This window comes from Mustela nigripes, chromosome 11 (assembly GCF_022355385.1).
Source record: "Mustela nigripes isolate SB6536 chromosome 11, MUSNIG.SB6536, whole genome shotgun sequence".
In the NCBI taxonomy this organism is placed as follows: Eukaryota; Metazoa; Chordata; class Mammalia; order Carnivora; family Mustelidae; genus Mustela; species Mustela nigripes.
Window position 1 is genome coordinate 37,922,136 of NC_081567.1, and position 13,204 is coordinate 37,935,339.

The following is a 13,204-nucleotide window of genomic DNA, read 5'->3' on the forward strand; positions in this document are numbered from 1 at the left end:
TCCCAAGCTGCCCGCCATTCTCTCCCCGTCAAGGCCAAGGCCACTGCCTGCGTCCTGCCCCAGGCTCCGCGGGAGCTGGCCTCGCTGGGTCCTCTCCCCCAACGTACTAGACATGCTTCTGTCCCTCCAGTCTTCTTTCCTCCTGGAGCCTCACTCTAGAATGTTCTCTGAATTCATGTGTCCACTCGCCTGCACGTTGCCCACGCCCGTCCATGGGGCACTAGCCCGACCCACACTAAACCTAAAGGCCACGGCTCACCCTCGGGTCTCTGCAATCCCCGCCCAGGTCCTACCAGCCCGTGAGCACCCTCTGTCCCGCAGCACAAACTCACATGCATCCCTACATGCATCCCCACACGCTCCACCGAGCACCTTCTCAGTGGCAAACGCCGCATACGGACGCAGGAAGGACGCACGCTGAGGACCGTCTGTCCGGGAGGAGTGTAAATGGCTGTGCAGACATGACTGCTCTTGTGGGCCCACAGGGTCCCCACAGCCCATTCTGTCCCCCAAACCCCCTCCTGGCCACCATGTTCCGCTCCCCTGGCAGCTGCTCCTGGAGGAGATGGAACCCCGCGCTCCCAAGCACTAAGCACGCGCAGTGGCTCAGGAACCTGTTCAGACTCCGTTCTCTCGCGCCCTGGAAAGCCCACGGACTTTCTCTTGGTGACATCCTCTGCTCCGTTGCTGCTAACCTGATGCCCCAGGAAGGGGTCACAGACACTGAGGACCCCTGGAGCCCTTCACCTAGCCCCTGGGCACAGGCCTGGCACCCCGTCCGTCCCCTCCCCACCCCCTTCCCTCCTGGGAAACTGTGCCACCGTCCTCCCAGAACGGCCCCACTCAAGCACGAATGACCCTGCCATTCCCTCTGCTGAAATCTGCAAGGTTCCTGACTGGCTACTGGCCACAGCAACTGCATCGCCTCTGCATGGGCTGTCCCCAGGCCAGGAGGGAGGGCCGAGTATAATTACTGAAGCCTGACAAGGAATACCTCCTCGGTCACTGTTGTCTTTGGAGCCTCGTGTGTGCCATGAGGAGGCCCTTGCCTGCAGCAAACCAGAGCCCTCTCCCCAAAACCCGGCTCAAGGGAAGGAATGGAGGCCTGCCCAGTCAGCTGGGTCCCCGCCTCCTTCTCCCCCAAGACCCAGCTGCTTGGGTGAGAGCCAGTAGGCGGAGGCAGGCCCGCCCTGGAGTGGGAGAAGGACTGTGTGTCAACCGGCACTCACCAGCCTGGGGTTGACCTCCGTAGAGATAAGCTTCAGGAGGCAGCCGAGGAGACGCTGCTTGTGGAAGGTGGAGGGCGGGGAGCCGGTGCGGGAGCCCTGGGCCTGTGCGCCGGGGGCCTGGCCCTCGGGGCCCAGCACAGCCAGCCAGTCGTACTCAAGCTGCAGCTTGTTCGGCTTGCCCATCATGAGGTAGACTTCGGCCAGCGTAAGGCTTTCAGAGGTCTGCAGGTTCCAGCCCTCCTCGCGGAGCTGCTGGGCCAGCCGGCTGGCGGGGACGTCCTTCAGAGGCTTGGCAGCAGGCTGTCCCTGAGGTGGGGGGTCCGAGGGGCTGGCCTTCTCCTGGGGCTCCTCTGCAGGTGCATCTACTGAGTCTTTAGTGCAAACATCTGGCTGGAGCCCGGGGCCAGGCTGAGGCTCTGGAGCCGGCGGGGCATGGACAGGGGATGGTGGCCCAGCCCGGGTGAGGCCAGCCACCTCTGCCCCGCTGGGGACACGAGTCTCTGGGGAGGTGCACCCGGAGGGCCGCACGTCCGCACAGCGGCACTGCTCGGGGATGATGAGGTCCTGACAAGACTTCATGTAGCGCGGGAAGGGGTCAAGGAGTGAGAGTTCCTCCTCTAGTTCCGGGAGCTGGCCACAGGCACATGTCCCATCCCCGGGCTCTCGGGCAGGGCCGTCCCTGCCCTCTGCAGGAGCAGCCGTGGGGGTCTTCTCAAGCCGTGTCCCCGCATCCTGAAGCCCAGGGGGCAGCCTGTCAGGAGTGTCTAGGCTGCTGAGGCTCGGGGGGGGCACCTCCCCAGGGGCACTTTCAGGGGAGCTCTCTCCAGAGCTCTGGGAGGCGTCGGTGGAAGGAGGAGGACGTCCCGGGCCCTTGCCCTCAGCGCCGCCCCTTGGACACTTCACCTGGCCCCTGGCCGTGCCCTGACCACTCTGAATGCCCAGGATCTGGGCGGGAGGCAACGTGTGGGCATCCTTGGAGCTCTGCTTGCACCGGCCGCCCTCCTGCCAGTGCACGGTGCAGAAGGCTTTGGAGTGCACGACGCGGGCCACACCCGGCAGCGGCGTCAGCGTGCAACTCTCCCCTGGGAACAGGTGCAGCGCCACCTTCTCCTGCGACGGCTCTGTAAGCGAGTGCTGCAGCTGCCGGTCCTCGAGTGTCTTCCGCTGGGCACATAGTCAAGGAGCGGCCACAGGAGCAGACCTGCCATGTGCTGCCGGCCATGGAGCACGCATGCCAGGGACGTCCTCCTCTACCGGCAGTGCACCCAGCAGCCACCCTCCCACCAGAGACCGCAGGCTGGCTGGTGGCCAAGGACACAAGAAGTCTGGGGCTGTGTCCTCGCTAGTGCTACTCAACCTGCTGGCAGGGACGCTGTGCGACCCCTGCCTTGCCACAGAGACCGATGGCAGCCACCTGCAATGTAGACAGCAGGGAGGGGCTCAGGCTGAGCCCCCGAAGACGAGGGACTGTGCTTTAGTCCCCACTCTGTCCCCTCGCCCCTGGCCCTCTGCACCCTCAGGAGGAGACAAGAAGCCGCACCCTCACATGTCAGGCATGGCAGGTACAGGCGAGGCCACGTTACTAAGAAAAGGATACAATCCGCACTTCGTGGAGCGCCCACTTCTGTTTCAAGAACTCGATGAGGCTGGAGACCTTCCTGTGGAGCTCCACAATCATCCTGCAGAGAAACCACGGGCAGCACAGGGTGGCCGTTACACGGGGAGGGAACCTCCTGAGGACCACGAAGCTGCAGCGGGTACACGAGATGGGGCCACGGGCTGCAGACACTGCACAGGGGAGGGGCCGGAGGCACGGTGCCTGGCAGGGCCACTGACTCCTTTTCTTAGAAGTCAGCCCTTTAGGGGCACCTGGGTGGCTCAGTCAGTAAAGCATCTGCCTTTAGCTCAGGTCACGATCTCAGGGTCCTGGGATCGAGCCCGTCAACAGGCTCTCTGCTTAGCATGGAGCCTGCTTCCCCCTCTGCCAGTTCCCCGTGCTTGTGCACGCATGTGCTCTGACCAATTCATAAATCTTTAAAAAAAATTAGCCTTTAAATGGAGAGAAGTAGAGATTCACATGAAGCTGGGAGAAAAAAACCAGAGCTCCTGTGTGCCCTGATAGGTTGTAGGAGCGCGCACCCGGGATGCAGCCGTGCTGCAGCCCACCATGCTGTTCCGTTGGCATCCTCTGGGGCCAAGAAGCTGGGCCGGCCTGAGCCCCAGGAGAGCTTGCATCCACGTGGAAGCAAGAGGTCCTGACAGATGAGGTGTTCTGCTCGGGGAGAGCAGCCACACAGCAGACCGCAGGCCGCACTGTCCCCTTCATGGGAACCGAACCAGCATGTGTGATGGGTGGCCGAGGCTGGGGGTGGGGGAAGTGAAGAGCTCGTGGGCATGAGGTTTTGAGATAACAAAATGTTCTGGAGCCAGATTGAGGAGAAAATCCTACAGTGCCCTATGAAGGTACACAGTGCTGTGAGTCAGACACCCTAAATGACTAACAGTTCATCGTAACTTAAGAGACTTTTACCTCAAAGAAGAAGTCTAATGTCTAAGTGAAAACCGGTCCAGACTCCTAGTGGTGCCGTGTGTCTACATCCCACACAAATGCCCAGGGAGGTGCTACAACAGCGGGGAAGGGGTCCTGAGGGGAGGGACTGTCTCCATCACCCTGCTAACCACAACATCTGTCTCCTGTGGCCCGAGAGCCCCTGCCACATGTGAAACAGAAGCTCAACCCCTCCAGGACCCCCAGGTCTGAGGGCCACCACAACAGGGCCTCACTGCCCCCTACCTGCGTCCTGGGGGCCCCACCTCCCCCACGAGGTGCAGAAGGCCACGGTACCTGAGCCTTGGGTTCTGGGCCAGGCTCTGCACGCGGGCCCAGGCGTGGTTGTTCCTCGGCTGCAGCTCGACGGGGACCTTCAGTGGCAGGCGCACGGGCTTCTGGTCCTCTTCGTCGCTCAAGCCTGTGACAAGATGGGGCCGTGAGGGGCCCGGCACACGTGAACCTTGATGTAGAAGGCCGTGCGCTCGGCCACACAACTAAGAGAATCAACGGACGAACAGCTCTGTGATGCCAGTGAGGTCGGCACAGAAGGCCCCAGGAACCCGGGCTCTGAAGCAGGGACGCCAGCAGGGCTGTGGGAACAGCCGCAAGCCTAAGCCATGGGCCAGGCCACGAGAGGCCACAAGAGACCTGCCTGTGACACTGGCAGACATTTTGTTTGAACAGGCTGTGGCTTCTGAGCTAAACTCAGTCTCCTAGGGCACACACACTGCTGTGACACGGAGTTTCGAGTGCAGGTGCTACCAGCGGGCAGGAGCAGCAGAAACAGGTTTGGAGCTGCCAGGGAGACACTGCCAGCTCGGCCGTGCACCGGCACCAGAGCAGCCCCGCAGCCATAGGCACTTACCGTCCGGGTCGCAGAGCTTCTTCAGCGCGCGGCACATGGGTGCCTTGATCCGCAGGTTCCTCCCTTTGTAGCGCACGGTGGTGGCCCTGGGAAGGGTTTGAGGGGAACTGTGAGGTCTCCAAGTGAATGACTGCTCCCCACCGAGCACACACAGAGGGCCAGTGAGAGCCCGGACAGACACGGGGTCTGGAAGCTCCCGGGGTCACAGGCAGCTGCACACTGTGAAACGGAGTGTGCTGGAAGTCCCACTGTCCTCCCGCCCGGGGCCTCCCGCTGCGAGGAGGACCCCTGTCCGTAACCAGAAGCGGGCCCGCCCTCCGGCCTGCAGGTGGTGTGGCACCAGCTGCCATCCATTCCCTGGATGCCCACTGTGCAGGAGCCCGTCAAATGTCAAATGCACGCCTTTCTCTCCTCCACCTCCTTGGGGTCCCTGGAGAGCAGAAGCTCCGAGCCCTGCTCAAGGCGGCCACTACTCCCCATTACAGCACTCTGTGGTCTCTCCATCAGCCACACCGGAGGAACCCACGGGAGCAGGAGCCACTCGCATCCCATAGACACAAGGTGCCACCGGCTCGTGCTCCCCGAAATGGACCCCAGGCGGGCCCCTGACCTGCCACAGCTGAGGATGACCCTGTGTGAACCCCACCGTGGCCACAGCTTGTGTGTTAGAATGACACAAACTAAAGGATTTCCTGTAACTGATGAACAGAACATCCAAAAGAGAGCTCCTTCCGGAAATCACACTTGGGAGGCTTGGGAATACTCGAGAAAGCTTGGCTGTCCTAAAAAATGACAGGGAAGTGACGACAACTCTGGAACACTGGAGACCTGGCGGGACATGGCAGTCCTTCCTCCACTTGGAACAGGAAGTCACCAAAGGCACAGCACTTCTGGGACCAGGTCACCACAGGACCCTGGGACGTCACAGGCAGCTCTGGCCAGCCAACCAGTGGCTACAGACACAGGTTCACACTCTCTAGCAGGGTCTGGTATGCTGTAAGTTGCTTTTATAACTGTTTTAACCAGTTTTTGGAATGCTGTGACCTCTCCAGGAGAGAGCTGCTATGTCATGGCCACTCCGTTTCTAAGAAAACCCAGTGAGGGACTTAGAGGACGTATGTGCTACAATTCCAAGTGTGTAAAAAAAAGAATCAAGTATTATATCTATACATTTACACACATGAACTCCCCGGGGAAAAAAATCAGAGATACACACGGACCTTGTGTCTGTGGTTACTTCTGGAATAGAAGGCGGACAGGGTGGCTGGGGTTAGGGTTTGCATCACTGGGTGTGCATGCGGCTGTAACTGTGTGTGACGCACAGAACTACAGAAGCATGACTCTGGAACAGTCCTGCCCACAGCTGGAGGTCCTGGTACTCTCAGCGGTGCACAAAAAGCATTGGCTGCCCCCCCCCCCCCCCCCCGGACAAGTCCCGGGCACGCTCACATGAGCGCTGCAGCCGGCTCAGACACAACTCCCACCTCTAAGGAAACAAAGCTGCACCGCCCTCCTCTTGGGGAGAGAAAGAGCTCTGAAACCCCCACAGCAGATTTCACGGAAACTCCCAGAGGGAGTCTAGAAGGCCGGGATGGCGGTGGGATGCGGGCAGGATCAGGCTGCGGCAGCCAGTCTCACAGAACCCCACCGCTAACGCCCCCCATGTAGCCGCCATGCCGTGCACCCAGCTGCCTCCTGGCCGAGTCCCTTCTGTGCCGGCGATCAGCATAACACCATGAGCGGCGTGGGGCTAGGGTCGCCTGTCGAAGAGACCAGGACACCAGGAAGTCTGCTCCCCTCACTGGGCCAGGCAGCGTGGCTAAGAGGATGGAGTCTGTGTGGAAGGCACACCTTGCTCCGCTGAAGAGTGAAACCCTGAGTTGTGGTCCCCCTGACCCGGGGAAACAGAGGCAGCGAAGTGCTGCCGTGGGCGTGTGGAAGGTGGACTCGGTCGCGGCCGGTCCCACCAGCAGCTGTGGGGCCTGGGGGCAGAGGCCCATCACTTCTTGTCCCATCTGCGCCAGAGCAACAACACAGGGTGGGCGTGGCCGCGCCACGGGGCACCTGTGTGTGCGATAATTACATTTTCCGTTAAACTGCTCTTTTCTGACTTCCTTTTTTTAGTTTTTTTTTTTTTAAGTGAAATTGAACAGCCCCCTTCTGTATGACCAGAAAATATCTCAGCTCACGATCTCTTTTCTCTTCTCTTACACGGAGGTCCTATGAATGTCTTGAGGCTAGCAGCTGCCGAGGCAAAGCCCCACTCATGCTCGCGGACAGGCCTCATGGGCCTGGCCACAGTCCTGGATGTGGTCCATGCCCCATAGCCTCAAGTCCATCCTGGAGCTAAGCCACGGCAGGGCGACCACCAGGCCGGGCGACCACCAGGCCGGGCGGCCCGGCTTTAAGACACACCATCTGCAGAAGGCTTGCACTTCGACTCTGACAGAAGGTCACACAGAGGACCCCAGGCAACCCACCCCCCCACACCCCCACGTTGTTGCTCTGATGAAACAGGCAACAGGCTAGCTCTTCTACAGGCATGGAGTATGGCTTTCCCTTCTGCAAAGTCATGTGATGAGCCCAGTAAGCACGTGCTGACTCTATGCCGCTAGCCTGGAACGGTTGCCATGGGGGGCGACCTGAGGGCTCTCCTTGATCCATTTGCTCCCGTGTCCTACAGCTCTCCAACGAGAGGACACTCACAGACCACTGAGAAAGTGTGTAGCGGCAGCACAGGAATTTAGCTGCGTGGGCACTCCACGGCCTCAAGTAAAGGAGCCATTCCCGACAGGCACCCCACTGACGGCCCCCATGTCTCCTTCGCCTTTATGGGCCACTGGCTTTGTTCTCGGAAACAGGTGTCTGCTGGTAGAAGGCGACACACCCGGCCGTGGAACGGGAGGGAAACCTGCAGACAGACCCATGCAATGCGGCCTGTGGGCCTCACACAAGGGTGCAGGAGCACCAGGGAAGGAAGGATGGCGCTTTCCACAGATGCCTACGGACCACAAACATGAACCACGGCACGAACTGCGTGACACAGACCACGGATAGAAACATCAAACCCTGGAACTTTTACAAGGAGGCAGAGAGCAGCACCATGACTCTGAGTGAGACAAAGAGTTCCCGGAGGTGACACTGAAGTCACAGCCCATAAAGGAAGATGGCAGACGGGGCCTCAGCAGGACTGAGCACCTCCTTCCACCCTCCGCCCGTGATAGGCACCAGGAAGGCAGGACAAGCCAGAGACCAGGAGAAAACACTGCCGACACCCACCCGACCAAACACTTGTTTCTGCAGCACTTTGAGAACTTTCTCATCTCGGTGACAAGGAAACAGGTGCGAGATCTGAGCAGGCTGGTTACTGGACAGACAGAAGGGCAACACGGACATGCACAAGAAAGATGCTCAGGGTGGCCAGTCCCCAGTGACATGCAGACCAACCCTGCCAGGAGACACCACTTCTCACCCGTGAGGCCCAGTGTGGAGAGCGTGAGCAGCGACGGGCCTGCCTGGAAGACCACAGGCAGCTCCCTAGGAAACCAGCACCCACACCCCTACCCGTCTGCCTGGGTGCCACGGAATAAACACACGGAGACCAAGGTTTAGAGCAGCAGCTTCTGCAGAACAACCCATGCCCCTCGCTGGGGGACAGAGAAACACACGGGACAGCCACCATGGGGACGCTACGCTGCAGGGAGAGGCACCAACTCCAGACCCACAGGGACAGAGCTCACAGGCACACCAACCGCTACGTGGAAACTGCCAACCTCAGACGGCCGTGCGTGGTGTGACCCCGCATGGACAGCATCCCGGGAGAGGAGGACCCTAGGGGGCTGCCATGGCTGGGCGGGCGTGGGGACCGCACAGGGGCAGCAGAGGGAGGCTGGGGGTGATGAACCTGGCCGTGTCTGCGCCGTGCACCTCCTCACACTCGGAACAGGACGTGAAAGACTGTGAAAAGGCCGTCTTCTAGGTGATGCCCTCTCGGTGACGTTCAGGAAAAGGCACCCTTGCCGACAGGGCTGGGGGAGGGAGCGAGTCAGGACAGCACGGGGGTCTTGTAGGGCAGGGAGCCTATGGTGGACACAAGACACTGCTCTGTCACTCTCGATCTAACCTGCCACACACACACGTAAGAAGGCACCTGCTCACGACCCGCTTCCAGACAGCGGCCGGTACCGCAGACCACAGACAAGGCCACAGCCCAACAGGGGAGAAAGGGAATGGAAAGCACAACAGGACAAGTGACAGCACGTGCACACACAGGACCGCCCTCTCTGACCACCCAGTGCCACTGCACATGAGCACGGCCTGCGGGCGGCTCCTCCACCAGTAAATCCAGATCAAGGGGAGACAGGGTCTGTTTTACTGCTATTTCAACCTTTCTGATGCTTGAAATTTCTCACGATCAGCTTTCTGAAAGACTGAAAGAGTAACCGCCTTGCTTCTCGGGCACGTCAGTCAGAGCAGACGCGGAGCTGGCAGCACACGGCACCACCGTGCTTCCCCACCTGTGATCTGTGAGGGGCTCCCTGGAGCCCCGACTGACCTGGCCCCGGTGCCCGGCACTCAGCTGTTCTGGAGCTATGGGCTGGTCCGGAGTCCGACAGGTAAGCTCCCACGGTGCCCAAGGGAGTGCCGAGATGGCCAGTCACATGTGAGAGACACACAACACACAGACCGTGTGGAGGCTCAGGGCTGGGGTGGCATCCGAGCTCGCAGCCAGGGGAAGAGGGAGAGCCCGTCTTTGCATAAGGGAGGGAGTATCCCGGGGCCAGGGCAGTGGCAGCGGAGGGGGGCAACAGCAGTCAGAAACCTTAGCCCCAGCGAGGCGTGCAGCCTGCCACCCATGGGGCCTGCGGGAAGGAGCTGGGAAGCAGGACCCTAGGGCACCCAGCCTCTGTCCGGGATACTCCTCGAGCCCAGGGCCTCACGAGCTCTGTGCTGGGGCTGGCTCCCACCTGTCCCCGCCTCGAGGTCCCAGGGCCAGCACTAGAGGTGTCGCTGTCACCCCACAACCCTCCAAGGGCTCCTACACAGTTTGGCCACCAGGCAGCGACAGCAGCCACTCAGCACGAGGTCCCAAGGCTTATGCCAGACGGTGAACTTCTGCAGCCAGAAATACAGACAAATGCATTTTCACGAATAAGGCTCCACAGGGCAAAAGAGGTCACACCAGCGTAGAGCTAACAAGAACACCCTTTCCCAGCGCGGACCTTCCCTCCTCTAACGGGGCAGAAGCTCGCTTCCGAGATGCTCAAACACAAGGCTGGTGTGAAAAACGGAGGTGCCCTGCAGGCCCGCCACCCCCAGAGGGCCCTGGTGTGAGGCGAGAGCTACTCATGGAGCTGTCCCGCTGTGGCCACGCACTCACTCCACACACTCACTCCGTCTCACTTCCAAAGAGGAGAACGCACCCCGCAGCCCGCCAGGCCCTGCGCTTCCCTCTGCGCCACCCTCTGCCAGCACTAGTGTGCTGCGGTACGCACCCTTACGAGGGTGGCTCGCTGCTGGCCTAACGGCTTCCCCCACCGTGGGACTGTGGGGTCAGAGGCCACGCACACTTACAGGGTGGGTCACACACGCACACTGCGCACCCGCTGTCTGCAAACACTTCCACGGACAGTGCCCTGAGACTCTCCACCCACAACTGTGACAAACAACACCACTTCTGTCCGCTCTCTTCTCTGGCTGGAGCCATGCGGGGAGGCCCGCGAGGTAACACCCCTCCCCCTCCTTGACCCGGGGGTCTGGGGAGTGGGCACATCGGCCTGCAAGCTCTCCCGACGGCTGTCCCGTGCCAGGGCAGCCAGGGGAGACACAACGTGCCTCAGGCTGCAACCCCACTTCCGTGCCTTCGTGGCGGGAGAACACGGGCCTCCCCATGCTCTCAGCCACTGTCTTGACTTTGCTGCTGGGGGACTCGGGTCACATCCGACCGGGCCGCCTCCCGCCTCCCTACGCGGCCCCCTTCAGGAGTCCCTGCGCGCAGCCCACAGCGAGGCATGGAGGATTATGATGCCCTTCCTGCAGGCCGGGTATCTCCACCGGCTGTGGGGAATGCGGCCCGGAAACCTTCTCTCTGGTCCCCCCAGAGCAGCCCGGTTATTGATCCACCTGCCCCGGGGGGCACGCTGTTTACTGGCCACAGGCCGTCCCTACAGCGCGGCACTGAATATCCAAGGCAAACATGAGGTGCACATGTACCTCCTGGATCCTACCTGGGTCGGAACCATCCCAACAGTCACATCACATTCAGGCTTTAGTATGATGGCCCCTCGCCCAGACCGTGGAGACTTGGCTACTCGTCCCTCTGGCCCCCAGCTCAGGGCCTCTCCAATCTCCAGGAGGCCTTAAAACCAACCACCAAGTCGCTTTCACGCTTTACAACATGCCTTCCCCAAAGTCGATGGACCATGAGGCAGACCCCTCTCTGTCCAGAAACCCAGGAGGCCACCTCCTCTCTGCACTGCTCCTGCAACGAGACTAACTCAAAGCCAAGCAAATGCACAGTTTTCCATTAAACCAGTGCCCAATGCCCTTGAGCACAAAGAACCAGGAATCTCGGCTCGGGCCCTGAGTCTGGGGCAAGTGCAATAGAAGGGGAAGGAGACACCCCCCCAAATCACATCCAGGGAGCGCGCTCCTACTCGCGGGACAGCTCTCCTGCTGGCGGGGGAGACGCAAACACCAGCAACCACTTCTGCCAAGGATCCTCTGTCTTCCCGCAACGCTGCCCCAGAGGCACGCATGGCACACCGAGCGCACACAAACTCAGCTTTGACCCCAGAACGGCAGGGCCTGTGTGAGGGCAGGAAGAAGGAAGACGCTGAGACTGCAGCAGGTCAATGGGGGTGGGGCACGGCGGCCAGAGTCATTCATTCTGGAGCTTGGCCCCATGCCTCCACGAGGCTCCGCCTGCCCGACGACACTGGCGGTGAAGGCTGCCCGCCCCCTTCATAGCAGGCCAGGCAAACTGCCGCTCTTTCCACACGGCACTCACACACATGGCCTGGTTACTACCACGCCTGCTTCCAAGGGGGCAGTTCATGGTAATAAGCCCCTGGGAGCCCAACGGGAGCATCTGTACCATTAGACGCGGAGCTGGAGCCAAGGCACAAACCACCTGGCCAGCCCTAGCTGTCAGGCGCTCATGCCCAATGGGCGGGGGTGTGCAGGCCAGCCAGCACCAGGCTGAGAGAGAAAGGAGACCAGAGATGCAAGAAGGCCACGTCCTGCAGACGTTCCAGGGGATAGCTAGCCTTCGACTGGGAGGGGCCCAGAGACGACCTGTGGGTCCATCTAGGACAGGGGGCAGAGATCTAGGCGGAGCGCATGAGCTCTGGAGGGTCGAGGGGAGGGACACGGTGGCAGCCGTCAATGAGGGCCACACCAGGGGGAAGGCCGTGCACACAGAACCCGCAGACCGGGGAACAGGGGAGGGTCCGGGCCGTGAGCAGCGTGGCCAGGGCACCTGCCGGGAGAGGCAGAGGGCTGACAGGCAAGAGGAGCAAAAGGCAACCAAGAGGGACCCCAAGAGTGTGAGGTCGGGGCCTTCCCAGGAAGGGCTGCTGCAGCCTCCCGGCTGGGACACAGAGGAGCTCTATGTTGTACGGGATTTATAAACTGGGGCGCAGAAATGGGGGACAAGTTGGATCTGGAATTCCTCCCCAGAGAAGGTTCGCCAAGGCCCCGAGGAGCGTTCCCACTGCCCAAGGAGAGCGCAGAGCGGCACGAAGCAAAGTATAGCACTGGGATGGTCCCAGGAGGGCTCCGGGAGTGGGGAGGAGTGGGCGGTTACAGGGCTGGAGAGCTGCCCAGAGTCAGACATCAGCACGAAGCCAGTCAGACCCAACGGTGAGGGTGACAGAGTAAAGGAGGCCCCAAAGGCCAAATCTGAATGGGGCACCAGGCACGCGTCACACATCATCTCTGCTGCAGCAACAGTCAGCATGGAGCAAGCGGGAGAACCTCAGGGGCAAACCTGGCCCAGCCTCGAGGGGCGCGGAGCCTCGGCGGGCGCAGTGCAGAAACAGGACCAGAGGAGCCACAGGATGGCAGGAGCGAGAGGAGAAGGCACTCCCAGCCCGCACGCCAAGTGGGGACAGGGCCGGAACGTGAGGTGGTCAGGGCTGCATGGGCGCTGCCACCCTGCCAGGGGGCCCCTAGGGGAGGAGGAGACGGGGAGCAACCTGGACGCAGTCCCCTGCTCTCCCAGGGCTCTGAGCGGCCATCCGCTTAACCCCAGGGAGTTCGGCACCTTACGGGCCCCAGTGAGAAAAGGCAAGAAAACCACGAGTCCCAGGGTCTGGGCCTCAGAGAAGCCCGCGTACATCCCAAATCCGCAGCAGCACTCCATGGGGCAGGCCCCACTTACCCGGCCTGAATGAGCTCATTCAACTTCGTGGCATTCTTGTCATCCATACCTTTAAAGGAAAAGCAAATAAACGTGACCACAAAGCTCTATGGAACAAAATCCGTGAAGATTCCCAAGTTGTTACCAGGTAACGGCCTTCCAGAACACAGGCCCCGCCATTAGCCGCAGCTCCTCCC

The 13,204-nt window shown here is 61.0% G+C and overlaps 1 protein-coding gene across 3 annotated transcripts in view; it reads right to left on the minus strand.

Annotated features, from left to right (window-relative positions):
• Positions 1 to 13,204, minus strand: part of CRAMP1 (cramped chromatin regulator homolog 1) — a 55,420-nt gene that overhangs the window by 15,845 nt on the left and 26,371 nt on the right. For all 3 annotated transcript variants that reach the window (XM_059415719.1, XM_059415717.1, XM_059415716.1), the window contains 5 exons: positions 13,029 to 13,077; positions 4,646 to 4,731; positions 4,075 to 4,198; positions 2,827 to 2,908; positions 1,230 to 2,393 (listed from right to left, as the gene is read on the minus strand). In XM_059415719.1, the coding sequence (XP_059271702.1) occupies positions 1,230 to 2,393; positions 2,827 to 2,908; positions 4,075 to 4,198; positions 4,646 to 4,731; positions 13,029 to 13,077 (1,505 nt within the window). The remainder of the gene's footprint in view (positions 1 to 1,229; positions 2,394 to 2,826; positions 2,909 to 4,074; positions 4,199 to 4,645; positions 4,732 to 13,028; positions 13,078 to 13,204) is intronic.